The 14,167-nt window shown below is 36.5% G+C and overlaps 1 protein-coding gene across 1 annotated transcript in view; it reads right to left on the minus strand.

Moving 5' to 3' along the window:
• Positions 1-1,265: 1,265 nt before the first annotated feature.
• Positions 1,266-14,167, minus strand: part of PIK3C2G (phosphatidylinositol-4-phosphate 3-kinase catalytic subunit type 2 gamma) — a 242,508-nt gene continuing 229,606 nt past the window's right edge. The window contains exons 32-33 of the mRNA XM_015570075.1: positions 9,317-9,442; positions 1,266-1,668 (exon numbers count right to left, since the gene is read on the minus strand). Coding sequence (XP_015425561.1) covers positions 1,516-1,668; positions 9,317-9,442 — 279 coding nt within the window. The 3' untranslated portion in view covers positions 1,266-1,515. The remainder of the gene's footprint in view (positions 1,669-9,316; positions 9,443-14,167) is intronic.

Genomic DNA, 14,167 nt, shown 5'->3' on the forward strand with positions numbered 1-14,167 from the left:
GTTTGAGATATTAGATATCCAAGTGGGCTCTTAAGTTTCTTTATTGAGTAAGGTATTACATTAGTAGTGTAGCATTCCATTGTGTAGATGTAACACAGTTTTTTAATCTACTCATCTGCTGATAGGCACTTAGGTTGTTTCCAAATCTTAGCTGTGGTGAATTGTCCTTGCTGGTATTTTAATTGGGTTGTTTATCTTCCTTTCGTTAAGTTGTATGAGTTCCCTGCAAATGTTGCAGATTAAACCCTTATCGGAGATAACATTGGCAAATATGTTTTCCCATGCAGTGGGTTTTCTTGTTGTTTTGTTGATGGTTTCTTTTGCTGTGCAGAAGCTTTTTATTTTGATGTAGTCCCATTTATTTATTTTCTCTTTAGTTTCCATTGCCCTAGGAGCTGTATTGGTGTAGATATTGTTTCGACATATGTCTGAGATTTTGCTGCCTGTGGATTCCACTAAGATTTTTATGGTTTTCCATCTTAAGTTTAAGTCCTTTATCCATTTTGAGTTTATTTTTGTGTATGGTGTAAGTTGGTGGCCTAGTTTCTCTTTTATATGTTTATATGGTTATGTAGATGATCAATAAAAGCTTAAGTTACTTTTTAAATTCAAACACACTAAAACACTGAATAAAGCAAGGGTTTAAGATCTTTTTTAGTAATCTAAATAACATGGATTTTTAAAAAGTTGTATTTAATTCTCACAAAGAATGTGGCATAGTGCTTTGAATTATACATTGAACTTGTAAGTTAAATCAGTAGGGTTGTTTATTCAGATCATAGTTAGTATAAAGGTAGGTTCAGAAGGAAAATAATGGATGTGCAAAGAAAATAGGTTTGATCAAGGGGAGAGTTTCAGAGTTTGAGATCTTGGATTTAGGGGATAATGAAGTTTAAAATGTGATCATGCCTCTGGGTGGGTGAAGTCCAGTGATGATGAATTGACTGCTGTGGAAAAGGGTAAAAAACGACAAAGAAGTTTTTGCCAAGAATTGTATTTAAGTAGCTCCAGCATTTATGTTTTGTTTTCCTAATAGAAAATAATATAACATTCTGCTGGAGACTATCAATACCTATGATCATGAGTGGTTAGGCAGGTATACATATATTGAATTCAAATGTGAGTAATTTATTGCAGATATAATTATGTCTTGATTAATTGATGAGATTTATTTGGCTGTGTTTCTTAAAAAATACTATATTACTTTTAACTGTAAGTGAACAATTAAAAGAAAGCATGAACGTACATTAGATTTCAAAGATGTATTTAAATTAAATGTCTTTTTATTATTTTACATATTGAATTTTATACAAGCAATTGACTTTCTCTTTAATGAGGAAGGATTCTAAGAAAAGAGTGAACTGCAGTTAGAGAATAACTAACTATAAAGGACTGATTCTGATTTCTTTTTCTTGTGTCCTTAGTACGCTACACTATATTTGGCAACAAAAATATCCTACTCATGTGATAGAAATACAAGCAATTAATGAATAATGCATACGGTCACAGCAATGGTCAAATTATACTGTTTCCTAGTGGGTACCATTTTTCTTCATTGAGTGGGACATTACAAAGTTGGATGTTAATTGCTCCCACAAATGTGGCTTTGCTCTTCACAATTAGCATTAAGACATGTCCTTGGAGCTCTGTGACTTCATCATATACCACCTGAAAAGGTAGAAGAGTAATGAAAATATAACTCAGATATGCGAAATGAATCTTTAAAAATATTGCTTTTAATAAAAACATTTAGCTCCTAATATCTTGTACCTTGGCATGGATAGGTTGATGTTGTTAGAATCCTTCATTTCTAACTCTAATTTTGAAAAGCTAAAGGTTTGGCTAACATAATGAAGTTTAATGAAAGAATATTTTTAGAAGAAGCTTAGACTATACTCTGATTTTATTAATAATGGTCCGTCCCAAATTTAATAAAACGGTAAATTATTCTCTGGAAAGAAATTTAAATACACTTCACCTTTAACTGTCCTTGAATTTTCTGTGCAACATGGGAACTTGAACACTGTCTTTCTTTGTTGAAGGCTAATGAGGAAAGCAGACCAGTTTCCATGATTTCTCTGTGTTACTTTAATGCAGCGCAGCAACATTTCTTTCTACATGCGAAGAAGTCACTCTGTGGTTACTATCATTTATTTAAAATTGCTTTATTTTTAATTATGAAAATATGTGCTCATTAAATAAAAGATCAACAAAACAAAAAAAGAACAAAGAAAGAAAAGACATACTTATATTTTTGCCATTGGGAGATAATTGCAGTCAACATTCAGCTGCTCTTTTTGTTTTCTATAAATAATCACTTTTTATGAATCTGAACTGTATTTAAGTTGTATATACAGTTTTCTGTCTTGCTCTTGTTCACTTACTAGAAATGTAACCATTTTTTTGAAAGGGATATGTTTAACTGTGTTTTATAATATCCAGGAAGTAAGTAAGTCATAGGCATTACCACTGGGTGCCTGCAGCGTCAAAGCAGCTAAAAGTGTAGTACTCTCATTTTTAAGAAATTAATTATGCATCATGAGATGGGGTGGGGGAGAGAGCTGTGTGTAAATCCAACGTGGTTCCCAGGGAAACTCCTTAGAATACATTTAGAAAAGCAGTTTTGTATGCTGCTTCAAACTTGCTTGCTTTTTATAAACAAGCTACAAGACAGAAAAAAGTGTTCTCTATACATGCAAAAAAGAAGCAGAGGAAACAACTTTGGGGAAGTCCTTTGAGTCAGTAGGGAAGCTTCCTCGGTATGTGTGGATGTAGTTTCTGGTCCGTCATACTGGAATTTGCCTACAATTTATGAAACTGTTAAGTTATCAATGAAATTCTGTTCAAAATTTTCCAACTGCTCTGAACAATGATTCACTTGTCAAGTAAATAATAATTCAATGAAGAATGTGAGATTCAACATGATATGTTAGCCCGGTCTACCCTGCTTCGTGTGACAGACAGCTCCTGCCTACGTCCTCTTCTAGAGTCTTACATTCCACACAGGAGAGTGTCTTTTCAGTTTGCTTGGACTGCTTATTCAAATAATTCCATTTTGTTCATTGAGCTCCCTGGGATAATAAAGAATTTTATGGGCTGCCTTAAAAAATCCCAAAACCGCACCACTGTAATTAATCTTTTTTAACTGTAATGGATGCCCAACATGGACTCTCAGAACCACTCTCTCCTCCTGGATTTGTTCTTTTCCAGGACTTCAGAGTAAGTTCCTTCACCCTCTCTCTGTAGTGGCTATTTTGAACTGTCTAAACTGGTGTCCATTTTCCTTCCACAACACTTTCAGCAGATGAACCTGTGGGGAAGCAAAGGACTTGGCTGGAAAGTCTGTAAGGAGGATTCTCTGAAAGGTGGGAGGCATGTTGGGGGACCTTGACAAACACAGTAGACCCTGCCTTGACTTTTCCAAACAAGTCCAAGCCCCTAGGTGTTTTGCTAGAATCTTTATGTTTATTCCTTAAACATCCTTGTTTTAAAGACACTACAGATACCTGTGTCTTCTCAAGGATGCTAACCCTATGGAAAGTATCTAATAGTTAATTTTAGTTCAAGTTATTGCTGCAATAAAAGGCTAAGGAGGCAGGTGAATGGGGCTGTCTCGTTCCTTTAGCCAGGCTGTCCCTTAGTCCTCTCTTTCACAGAATTGTGTGTCAGAGTAATCATTCATCCGTAGCTCAGGGTCTGCTGTCAGCCCCGGCATGAACCCATCTCTTCTCTCATAGAGAAATAGATGAAGGGGCCCTCAAGATATATGAAATCAAAAAATAGAATAACTAAGCCTTAGGCCTTTAGAAAAGTCTGGCTTAAGAACTCCGTGAATGATATAAATAGGCCCTAATGATGTAACTGTAAAAGAAGCATATCTATTATTCATATTTACATGCATCTGTTCTGTTGTCAATTATGTTTTCTTATTTGCATAATGGTGATAATAATATTTATCTTTTAACGTTGTGGGGAAGAATAAATGCGATAATGAACACAAAACCTGGTAACTATTAAACACTAATAAATTATAGCTGAAAAAGGTCCATCAAATACACAAGAAAGAACAGTGTTCTTGGAATTTTGCATTAGTTGACTGAAGAAAACACTTCAAGAGAGATTTGAGTCTCACAGGCATTTAGCAAGCTGAAATTCTCAAGATGTGACCCTTGAAATTAATTGCCTTCCTAGTTAAAATACAAACATTTAAACTCCAATGGTTATATTATTTTATGGATTTTCCCTCTTTGCTTCATTATGCATAATTTTTTTAAAAAGTGACTGGAGTTTTATAGGCATGCAATCATTGCACAGCCTAGATGACATATGTCTGTTAATTTTTTAACTGCACATACAACATTGTTTAAAAAAAATCATGCATTCTTTTTATGCAATGAGTAATTAGTGAGTAATGCTAGAGAAGTAAACAAATGATTATATTCTTTGAAGCATTTTCATCAAATGATTTTATATGTATTCTGCCATCACATAAACAGACCTAAATTGCACAGCTCTTTTGATTTCACTTTCTGGTACTTTTTTACCCATAGGCATGAGCCAAATCTTCATTGCCTACTGACAAATATTGAGTTTGTGGGTTTGAAATTGTTATACCAAGTAGAAAAATGATGTTTGAGATAATTAATGTCTATTGATTTACATACAATCATTCACTGTGTCATATTTGACACCAGGGTCTAGTGAATAGTTCTAAAGTGAATTTTAATTGCAATGGGAGAACAATAACATGGAAACGGAAGTGTATCTAGTGCTGGTGGGAAGAGGGGTGAGGAGGCCGGATGATGAAAGAGAGAGTTCAAAACCACTGAGAACAGAACTCTGTGGGTGGAGAGAGGGAGGGGTAACAAAGCATAGTTCAGGGGACAATATGGACTTCGGAATCAAGAAGTTTGGAACCTAAAATCTAGTTGTGTGGCTTTGGTCAAATGTTTGACCTCAGGGGCTCAATGTCTGTATTTACAAGGAAAATTTCCATCATGTTCTGAATAGCAAGTTTGCAGACCATACAGGTTCACAATAGCCATTGCTATTGCTTATTGAGTGTACCATGTACCCAGTGTTATGCTAGGTAGTCATACATGTTCTAAAAGATATTTTAAGGCATGTAAACCACAGATTGTTTCTGCTCTGTCCTTCCTAATTCCAGCTTTTGCTTTACAACAGGATAATATCAAAGAAAGGAACACAACATAAAATACACATGGATTATAATAAGATAAATTCATTGTAAGTTAGAATCTGTATTTCTATCGAATCATTAAAAAGCAATGATGGCTTTAACCCAATGCCAAAGGTAATAGAGTGAAAAGAGCAAAGGCTTTGAGCCAGAATCCCAGCTCTGCTTCTTAAAAGCTGCAATGCAGTTCCGAGCATTCCTACCACTGGTCCTGCCCCACCTTGTACGCAGTCATGTCTACCATTGGGATTTGTATAAGATGGGGCTTTTCAGGGAGACTGCTGGCAAAGCCTGTTAAGACCCACTCTGGGAAGTGTCAAGTAGACAAGCATGGCTCTGTGTGTAAGCTTTGGTATCTGATGGGTGGGCACTAAAGAGACACTTGGCAATGTCCCTGACCCAGCCTCTCTCAGGGTTGGGTCTTAGGGAGGGAGAGGGCTGTGAATAAAAGTGGAAAGAGATATTTTCATGAAAAAACTGTAAGACATTGGTGATGCAACGTAATAAACGCTTTGTATTCCTTGTAAGAGATTTATACTAAAAGGAGAGCGAGGTCATTCTCTTCCACTTCCCAGAACAGTGCATGGCTTTGGCAGTTTGAGAAATCCCAGCCCTGGTTGAGTGGCTAATGTAATAGCTAGCACTCAGGAAGCAAAGCAGGGGAGAAGTTAAAACATTTGGAGTAAGTCTCAAAGGCAGCAGTGAAAGATAGAGGGGGGCTGGATGCTGCAGGAGCTTCATCCCGAAGTCTTAGGGACCATTTAGGGAATACAAGCTGCCTGATGTGACTGGAGAATATGGCTAAGTATGGGACAATAAAGGGCATCAGCACATGGTTATTGACAAAGGTGCAAAAGACATTCAATAAAGGAAGCACTGCCTCCCCGACAAAAGGTGCCAGAGGTATTGGCATTCATAGGCAAAAAACCCCACATAAATCCCAACCTAATTCACACTTTATTTAAAAAATTAACTCAAAATAGATAATGTGCTTAATATAACATATAAAACTATAAAACATTAGAAAAATATATAGAAGAAAATCTGTAAGACTTAGTGCCAAGTGAGAAATTCTTAGACTTGATACTAAATGCACAATCTATAAAAAGAAAAATGGATAAATTGGACCTTATTTTTTCCAAAAGTTTTTACTCTATGAAAGACCATGTGAAAAGGATGAAAAGATCAGCTCCAGAAGAGGGGAAATATTTGTAAACCAAATATCTGATGAAGAACTAGCATCAGGAATGTATGAGGAACTCTCAAAACTTCACAGTAAAATGCAAGCTATCCGGTTAAAAATGAGCAAAGACTTTTCCCCAAAGAGGATATACAGATGGTAAATAAGCACATGAGTAGAACTTGAACATCATTTGTCATTATGTAAATGAAAATTAAAACCACAATGACATATCACTCTATACCCATTAAACTCAAATAAAAAATAGTGATAACACCAGATGCTGGCAAAGATGAAGTTTCTACTGGATCACTCATGCACTGTTGGTGGGAGTGTAAAATGGTACAGATAAAGAGTATGGCGGCTTCCTAGCAAACTAAATATGACATTACTGGATACCCCATTAACAACTTATGCTCACACAAAAACCTATACCCTAATACACAGTAGTTTTGTTTGCAATATGCACTAGCCCCAAGCCAGAAAAGACGCAGATGTCCTTTCATGTGTGAACAGTTAAAAAACTCTTCTACCTCTGCACTGTGACTACCACTCAGCAGTGAAAATGAATGAACTATTGATACATGCAGCTGCTTGGATGCATCTCTAGGAAATAAAAGTGAGTAAAAAAAGCCCATCTCAAAATGTTCCAAGCTGAATGGTCCCATTTATAGAGTGTCATAATAAAAGGCTGATAACCTGGAGAACAGGTTAGTATGTAGTTGCCAGTGGTTTGAGAGGTTGTATTGCAGGGAGGGAAGTATCTCCAGATATAATAGGGTAGCACCAGGAATTTTTGTAATGGAACTGTTCTGTACCTTGCCTGTACCGGTGGTCACACAAATCTATACATGTGATAAAAATGTGTAGAACTGAGCGCGCACACACATACACAAGAGCACATGTAAAACTGGTGAAATCTGAACAAGATCAGCGGATTGAATTAATGTCCATATCCTGGCTGTGATATTATACTATCGTTAGGAAAGATGTTACCATTTGGGGGAAGTGGTTGAAGAGTATTTGCATTCTTTCTGTATTATTTCTTCCAACTGCCCATGAATCTATAAGTACCCCAAAATAAAATTTAAAAAGCTTATGAGGATGATATTGCTCCAAGAGACAACTTAGGAAAATTACCGAGGCAAGTTTTAAGGGCTATGAAATTCATGTTTAGAATTTTTGACATTATACAGTAGGCAGTAAGGGATCTTTGAAAAAATGTAAACAGGAGATTAATAAATATGACCAGTTTTTGAAAGACATTTTAGGTAGAAATATGAAAGATTTAATAAAAAAACACAAGATAGGAGTCCAATAGAAGGCTATATAGTAGCCAAAGTTATAAGAACCTCAAATAAAGAAAGGTAATGGTACGGAGAGGAGGTGATAGATTTAAGAGGCAGGAAGCTGCACAAGTAGAACTGACAAAACTTGGTGACTCTTTGGACATGTGAGTGAGACAGGGAGATGTCAAGATGTCATTAGAAGGTATCTTTTGAGATGGTAAACAGAGGAGGTAAGCCAGATTTAAAAGTGGCTAGGAGGCCTAGGTGGTTTGGCTCAGTGGATAGAGTCTGATCAAGGACACATGCCTAGGTTGCGGGCTCGATCCCCAGTGTGGGGCATGCAGGAGACAGCTGGTCAATTATTCTCTCCATCACTGATATTCCTGTCTCTCTCCCTCTCCCTTCCTCCCTGAAATCAATAAAAATATATTTTGTTTAAAAAGTGGCTAGGAGGCATTGAAATGGAGCTCCCCAGTGATCAGGCAGAAGTGCAGGTCAAATGGTTAGGAGAGAAGCCAGGGCTTGAAGAATAGATTCAGATGCAATCTAAATATAGGTGATAAATGAAACTTTGTGGAATGCAACATAATCTGAGAAAATAAATATTAAGAAGAGATAAGGGTAGACAGATGATAGAACTCCAACAAACAACACTACTTTAAGAGGAAGAATGTAAATGAAGAAAAATGAGGGAGTGGTTAGAGAAGATAGAAGGGAATTAAGAAAAGGTTAAACTCAAGAAACAAAAGGGAGGTGGCAGAAGTGGGGCATAGCCAACAGGGTTGCTGTGTAACTTCAGGAGAAGAGAGCCTGAGGGCTCAATGGATTAAGTAGCATCAATTAAAGTCAGAATCCGCATTGCAAAGGATTAAAGGGCGAAAAGGAGGTGATGAAGTGAGTGCAGGCAATGTGAGTTAATTCTGTAAAAGTTTGGAGATGACATGGAGGGAAGGAAAAATGGGATGCTTTAGAAACATTGAGTTGAGTTTGTTTTGTTTTCTAAAGATTTCTGAGCAAGGATTTAATGGATGAGACAGCCTTAAGAAGAGCAAATAATCAACTGAGCGAGGTACAAAGAAATGGGAAAGATGGAATCAAGAGAATAAATGTAGGATTTGCCTTAGATAAAAGTAGGGCTTTGGATGTTCAAATTGTATAACACAGATGAAATAGTTATATCTAGTATAAATGAACTGTAATTTAATTTGTATTTTGCACTTACATATTTTTTGGTGTTTTTTTTTCAAATGTGATTTTTTGAAATGTGTCTTTATATATAGGTTAGAGTAGACTATGATAAGATCATTAGGTAAAGAAAACCAGGTAAAAGGAAAGTAAGATTAGAGACAATAGGATGGAGTGAGGGATAATATGAGTATGTGAATTAACTATTACATAGTCTTAGGCTCTTACCGGAGTCTAGCCACAGTCTGAAAACTGGTGCATGAGCACTTTAAAAGCAGTATCAGTATTTGACTGTTCCCATAAGCTCTAGAACAGTGATCAGCACACAGTGGCTATTTTTGGGGAAACGTCTACTGTTCATGTAATAATGCTGCCAATTACTGCAAGTTTTCCATATTTGGTTGTTAGGCTGAAAAATGGTAAGAAATATACAAAAGGACAGAACAAGAGATGAATCATACTTACAATTTCATTGTAAGTGGGGTCGGTACATTTTGGAACAGATTTTGTTTTCCTCCTACGGACTTCACTGGGATATGGTAAAAGATAAAATTCAACATGTGCGCTGGGCGCGGAGCCATCTGGGAGATGCTGCAAAGGAAAATGGTCATAAATATTACTGCATGTTGCTATCAAAGAAAACAAACACATAGCTACTAAATATCTAGACCAAAGGCAGGGTCGAGATTTATTACCATCACTCTGTTTATCAGAAAATAAGGAAACAATAAAAAAGAAATTTATTGTTCAGAAATAATTCCAAATGCAGTTTAAAAGAGTACAACTGTCCATCTTAAATTAAGTGTTGTGCCAGAGAACTATATTTAAAAGCCCACTAAATATAATACATTTTTGCAATAAAAACTAAATTTGCATTTTGACATAAATGGTCAAGAAATTAAATATTAGCCACAGGCTGAGACAATAACTAAGTGCCTCAGGATACTGTATACCACTTGAAAATCAATAAATTCAAGTTTAACACATAAAATAAGATGTAGCATTTCATGACATGTATATTATGATACTACATTTTAAAGCAGAATTTAATTAAAATATCTACTAGACCTATAACTTTAATATACTTATAAGATGGTTATGATAATTTTATTCTCTAAACTCTCCTAAAATGTATTGGATAATCCTTTTTAAATTGTGTTGTATGGAGCCCCCAAAGTAGCCTAAGTTGTAGCCTGAGTAATGATGGCAAATGGGTGGATCTCTGGGTCCTTTCTTCCCATTATTTCTAACCACTGCCCCCTACCCTACTCCCTCCCTCATACTGGCTGCAGAATTTCTCCCTTTTTCTTTTCCATATTTCCGTATTATGAACATTTTTATTTCTTAACTAGAGACTAAAATTCATGCACTTGGAGCGGGGGGGTGGGGGGGGAGGTGTCTCTCAACCCAGCCTGTGCTCTCTTGCAGTCCAGGAGCCCTCAGGGGATGTCCACCTGCCAGAGGTGGGAGAGGCTCCCACCACTGCCGCTGCGCTTGCCAGCCATGAGCCCAGCTCAGGGCTTTTGGCTGAGCCACACTTTCCCTGTGGGAGCACATTGACCACCAGGGGGCAGCTCCTGTGGTGAGCATCTGCCCCCTGGTGCTCAGTGCATGTCATAGAGACCGGTCGTTCTGCAGTTAGGTCAATTTGCATATTAGCCTTTTATTATATAGGATATATCATTTAAAGAGTGAGTTCACTATTTCAAAATGTTAGAAACTACCATGTTTCAAAAAAATGGGTACTATCTTTGTAATCTTGGAGATTCAATAGAACTCTCCAAATGGAGAGTCAATAGAACTAAAACTCTGAATGTATGGTTAAATAAAATAAGAAATATTCATATAATTTAAAAAGGAGGGTTTAAACATCAACCTTGAGGAATTAAGTGCTTATTTTGACTACATTCTATAAAACTGATAATATTCAACAGTAGATTTTATTGCTCTGAATCACAGACATTCACATGTGAACATTCAGTGCCACCTCCAAACTCATTAGCTTTAATTCTGTATCTTTCTTTGTCACTTGAAAAAGCATAGTGGGAAGCAAGAAAATATGATATATGTTATTACAGGGCTAACTTTTATTTAGTTCTAATTTACAAGGTAAAATTATATTATTGGAAAGGTTTGAACCTTTATTATTCATAAATTATATAAAATACATCTGGACCCATAAGTCAAAATATGATGACTGTCAAAACTGGTGCTTTAGATGGAGCTCAAGATATCTTTCCCCACTTGAAACCTTCTCAGAGGAGGCACTCTGAAATGTATCAGTGACACAGGAAGAGGTTGCTATTAATATTGAAAGGATTGATTTTTTTTTGTGTGTGTGAGAAGAATGAATGGAGTAAAGTGTTTTGCTCTACGTATTTTTTTAAAAAATATTTTTATTGGTTTCAGAGAGGAAGGGAGAGAGAAGAGAGAGAGAGAGAGAGAGTGAGAGAGAGAGAGAGAGAGAGAGAGACATCAATGATGAGAGAGAATCATAGATTGGCTGTCTCCTGCACACCACCCACTGGGAATTGAGCCCACAACCTGAGCATGTGCTCTTGACCAGAATCAAGTCTGGGACCCTTCAGTCCACAGGCCAACTCTCTATCCCCTGAATCAAACCAGCTAGGGCCTTTCTTATATATATCTTTCTTATGTGCAATGGGGCTTGATTTTTACTGTATCTATAATCACTGTATGCTCCAACTTAGTGATTAGAATCATGGTTCTGGAAATAGACTTATTGATTGCAGTCTGGGCCTCCCAACTTGCCAACTATGTGATTTTTGACAGGTATCTTAACTTTTTAGTGGGTCAGTTTCCTAACCTGTTAAATGAGGATAAAGATGATACCTATCTCATATTTAAAACATTAAATAAACCATGTAATGTTAAGGACAGTGCCTAAATTAGAGTAAGACAATAAATATTTGATACTACTTTTGTTTTCTATAAATTAAACATAAATATACAATATGTACTGATTGGACAAGATATCCCTAATGTACTATGATGTTTATGAGAGGGTGTAAGAGTGTTCAACTTTGACACTACTGATATTTGAGGCTGGATAATTCTTTTTATTTTTAAATATATTTTTATTCATTTCAGGGAGGAAGGGAGAGGGAGAGAAAGTTAGAAACATCAATGATGAGAGAGAATCATTGATTGGCAGCTTCCTGCACACCCCCTAATGGGGATAGAGTCCACAACCCGGGCATGTGCCCCAACCAGGAATTGAACGGTGACCTCTTCCTTCATAGGTTGATACTCAACCATTGAGCACACCAGCCAGGACTAGATCATGCTTTTAAGTCTCTGTGATGGGAGCTGTTCTGCTACTGGCATCTAGTAGATAGCATTCCAGGTGTTTTAACAACACCCAGAAACACTTACTAGAATCCAGTCATACTATTCTCCCAGTTAGGATAACCAAAAAATGTCTCCAGACAGCCAGTGCTGTCATCTGGGAGGCAAAACTGACTCTAATTGAGAACCACCAAAGCAGATGATCCCCCCAAAGAAATCTCTCATTCATTCTTAGCATCCCAGCACAGTGAACTGTGAATGTTTCCTCCTGAATGTCTTCTTGGTACTGTTATAGAAGCTCTAGCCAAAATCTATTTTCTATTCTTCCTCATCCCTCCAAAGCAGATTTTTTACAACTTGTTAAAATTTTATTAAAGGATATTATTTCTCTTTGCTGGGGCCTCCCTTTGACTTTCAAATCCAAGTATGTATCAAGATCAATATCTTCCCTTTGTGCCCCAGTTCACCTGCCACCACAGACCTTTACTCCCTAGCTTATTATAACTGGATTTTTAAATACTTTTGATGCCCTAGTTTTCCTGCATTCATTTTGTTCATCCCTGTTGCATTTAACCTTCCTGTAAAGCTGGTTTGATCATGTCACTTTCCTGCTCAAAACAATCAAGGATTCCCAACTGTTTGAAGAATAAACTCCCAATTTCAGAAAAAGAAAAATCTTTTGTGCATGAACTTTTCCCAAGCATTTAACAGCTCAAGGTTTTGGCTTCTATTTCTAAGTTAGTGTCCTTGACAAGATTCTTGAATATCCTGAAGTTTATAGAATAATAGAACAGCGCAGTTTTCAAATAAAGACATGGGTGCATTAGATCTGAACAGTGGGATTAGTCCAGTGATGGCGAACCTTTTGAGCTCAGCGTGTCAGCATTTTGAAAAACCCTAACTTTGGTGCCATGTCACATGTAGAAATTTTTTGATATTTGCAATCACAGTAAAACAAAGATTTATATTTTTGATCTTTATTTTATATATTTTAATGCCATTTAAGAAAGAAAAATCAACCAAAAAAAATGAGTGCACGTGTCACCTCTGACACCCGTGTAATAGGTTCGCCATCACTGGATTGGTCTGTCATTAGCAGATTTAAATGCAGGCATTGATTTCTCAAGTCTCTAAAAGACTCTTTTTTCAAAGCAGTTGTCTTATCAACACTATTATTTTTTTTCCTCTTTTTACTGGTACCATATTCTGTTCCTTAAAGATCTCAGATAATTCATTTTTTAAAAAATATATTTTATTGATTTTTTACAGAGAAGAAGGGAGAGGGATAGAGAGTTAGAAACATCGATGAGAGAGAAACGTCAATCAGCTGCCTCCTGCACACTCCCCACTGGGGATGTGCCTGCAACCAAGGTACATGCCCTTGACCGGAATCGAACCTGGGACCCTTGAGTCCGCAGGCTGATGCTCTATCCACTGAGACAAACCAGTTAAAGCGATAATTCATTTTAAAAATCACTATCTTCTCATTAATACTCCTTATTTCTTCCTTTACTATTATGTTTATGTAAATTAAATTTTACTTTAAAATGATTAAATAACCCCCCCCTTGTCTAAATGTCTCACCCTAGGATGTTTTACTGTTGCTTTTTGAGACCTTCACAAAGACTTAGTACTTTGATTTCAAGAGTCATAAGGCTTAGGGATACAGAGTTCTTAGTTTGACCCTCAGTCTAAACAATGAGAAGTTGCTGTGTCACTTAGAGGACTTTCTTACTCATGGTGGATTGGAGTCAAGCAACACCGCTACTTTCTCCCAGAACTCTGGCTAGTGTTTTTACTGTGCTCAGAAGAGAGTGTAAGGTCCTGTAAACTTTATTTTATTGTTCATAATAACTTTGAATTCTATATGTTCTAGATTTTATGTTAAAATATTTATCATTTTTTATGTATTAAGAATAGTTCTATGTGTGTTATCTTCCTTATGAGATTAGGAATTCTTGCCTCCCTCCCCCACATTTTTCTTGAACTTTGCCCCATTGGTTACCC

Source organism: Myotis davidii, unplaced genomic scaffold (assembly GCF_000327345.1).
Source record: "Myotis davidii unplaced genomic scaffold, ASM32734v1 scaffold346, whole genome shotgun sequence".
Lineage (NCBI taxonomy): Eukaryota > Metazoa > Chordata > Mammalia > Chiroptera > Vespertilionidae > Myotis > Myotis davidii.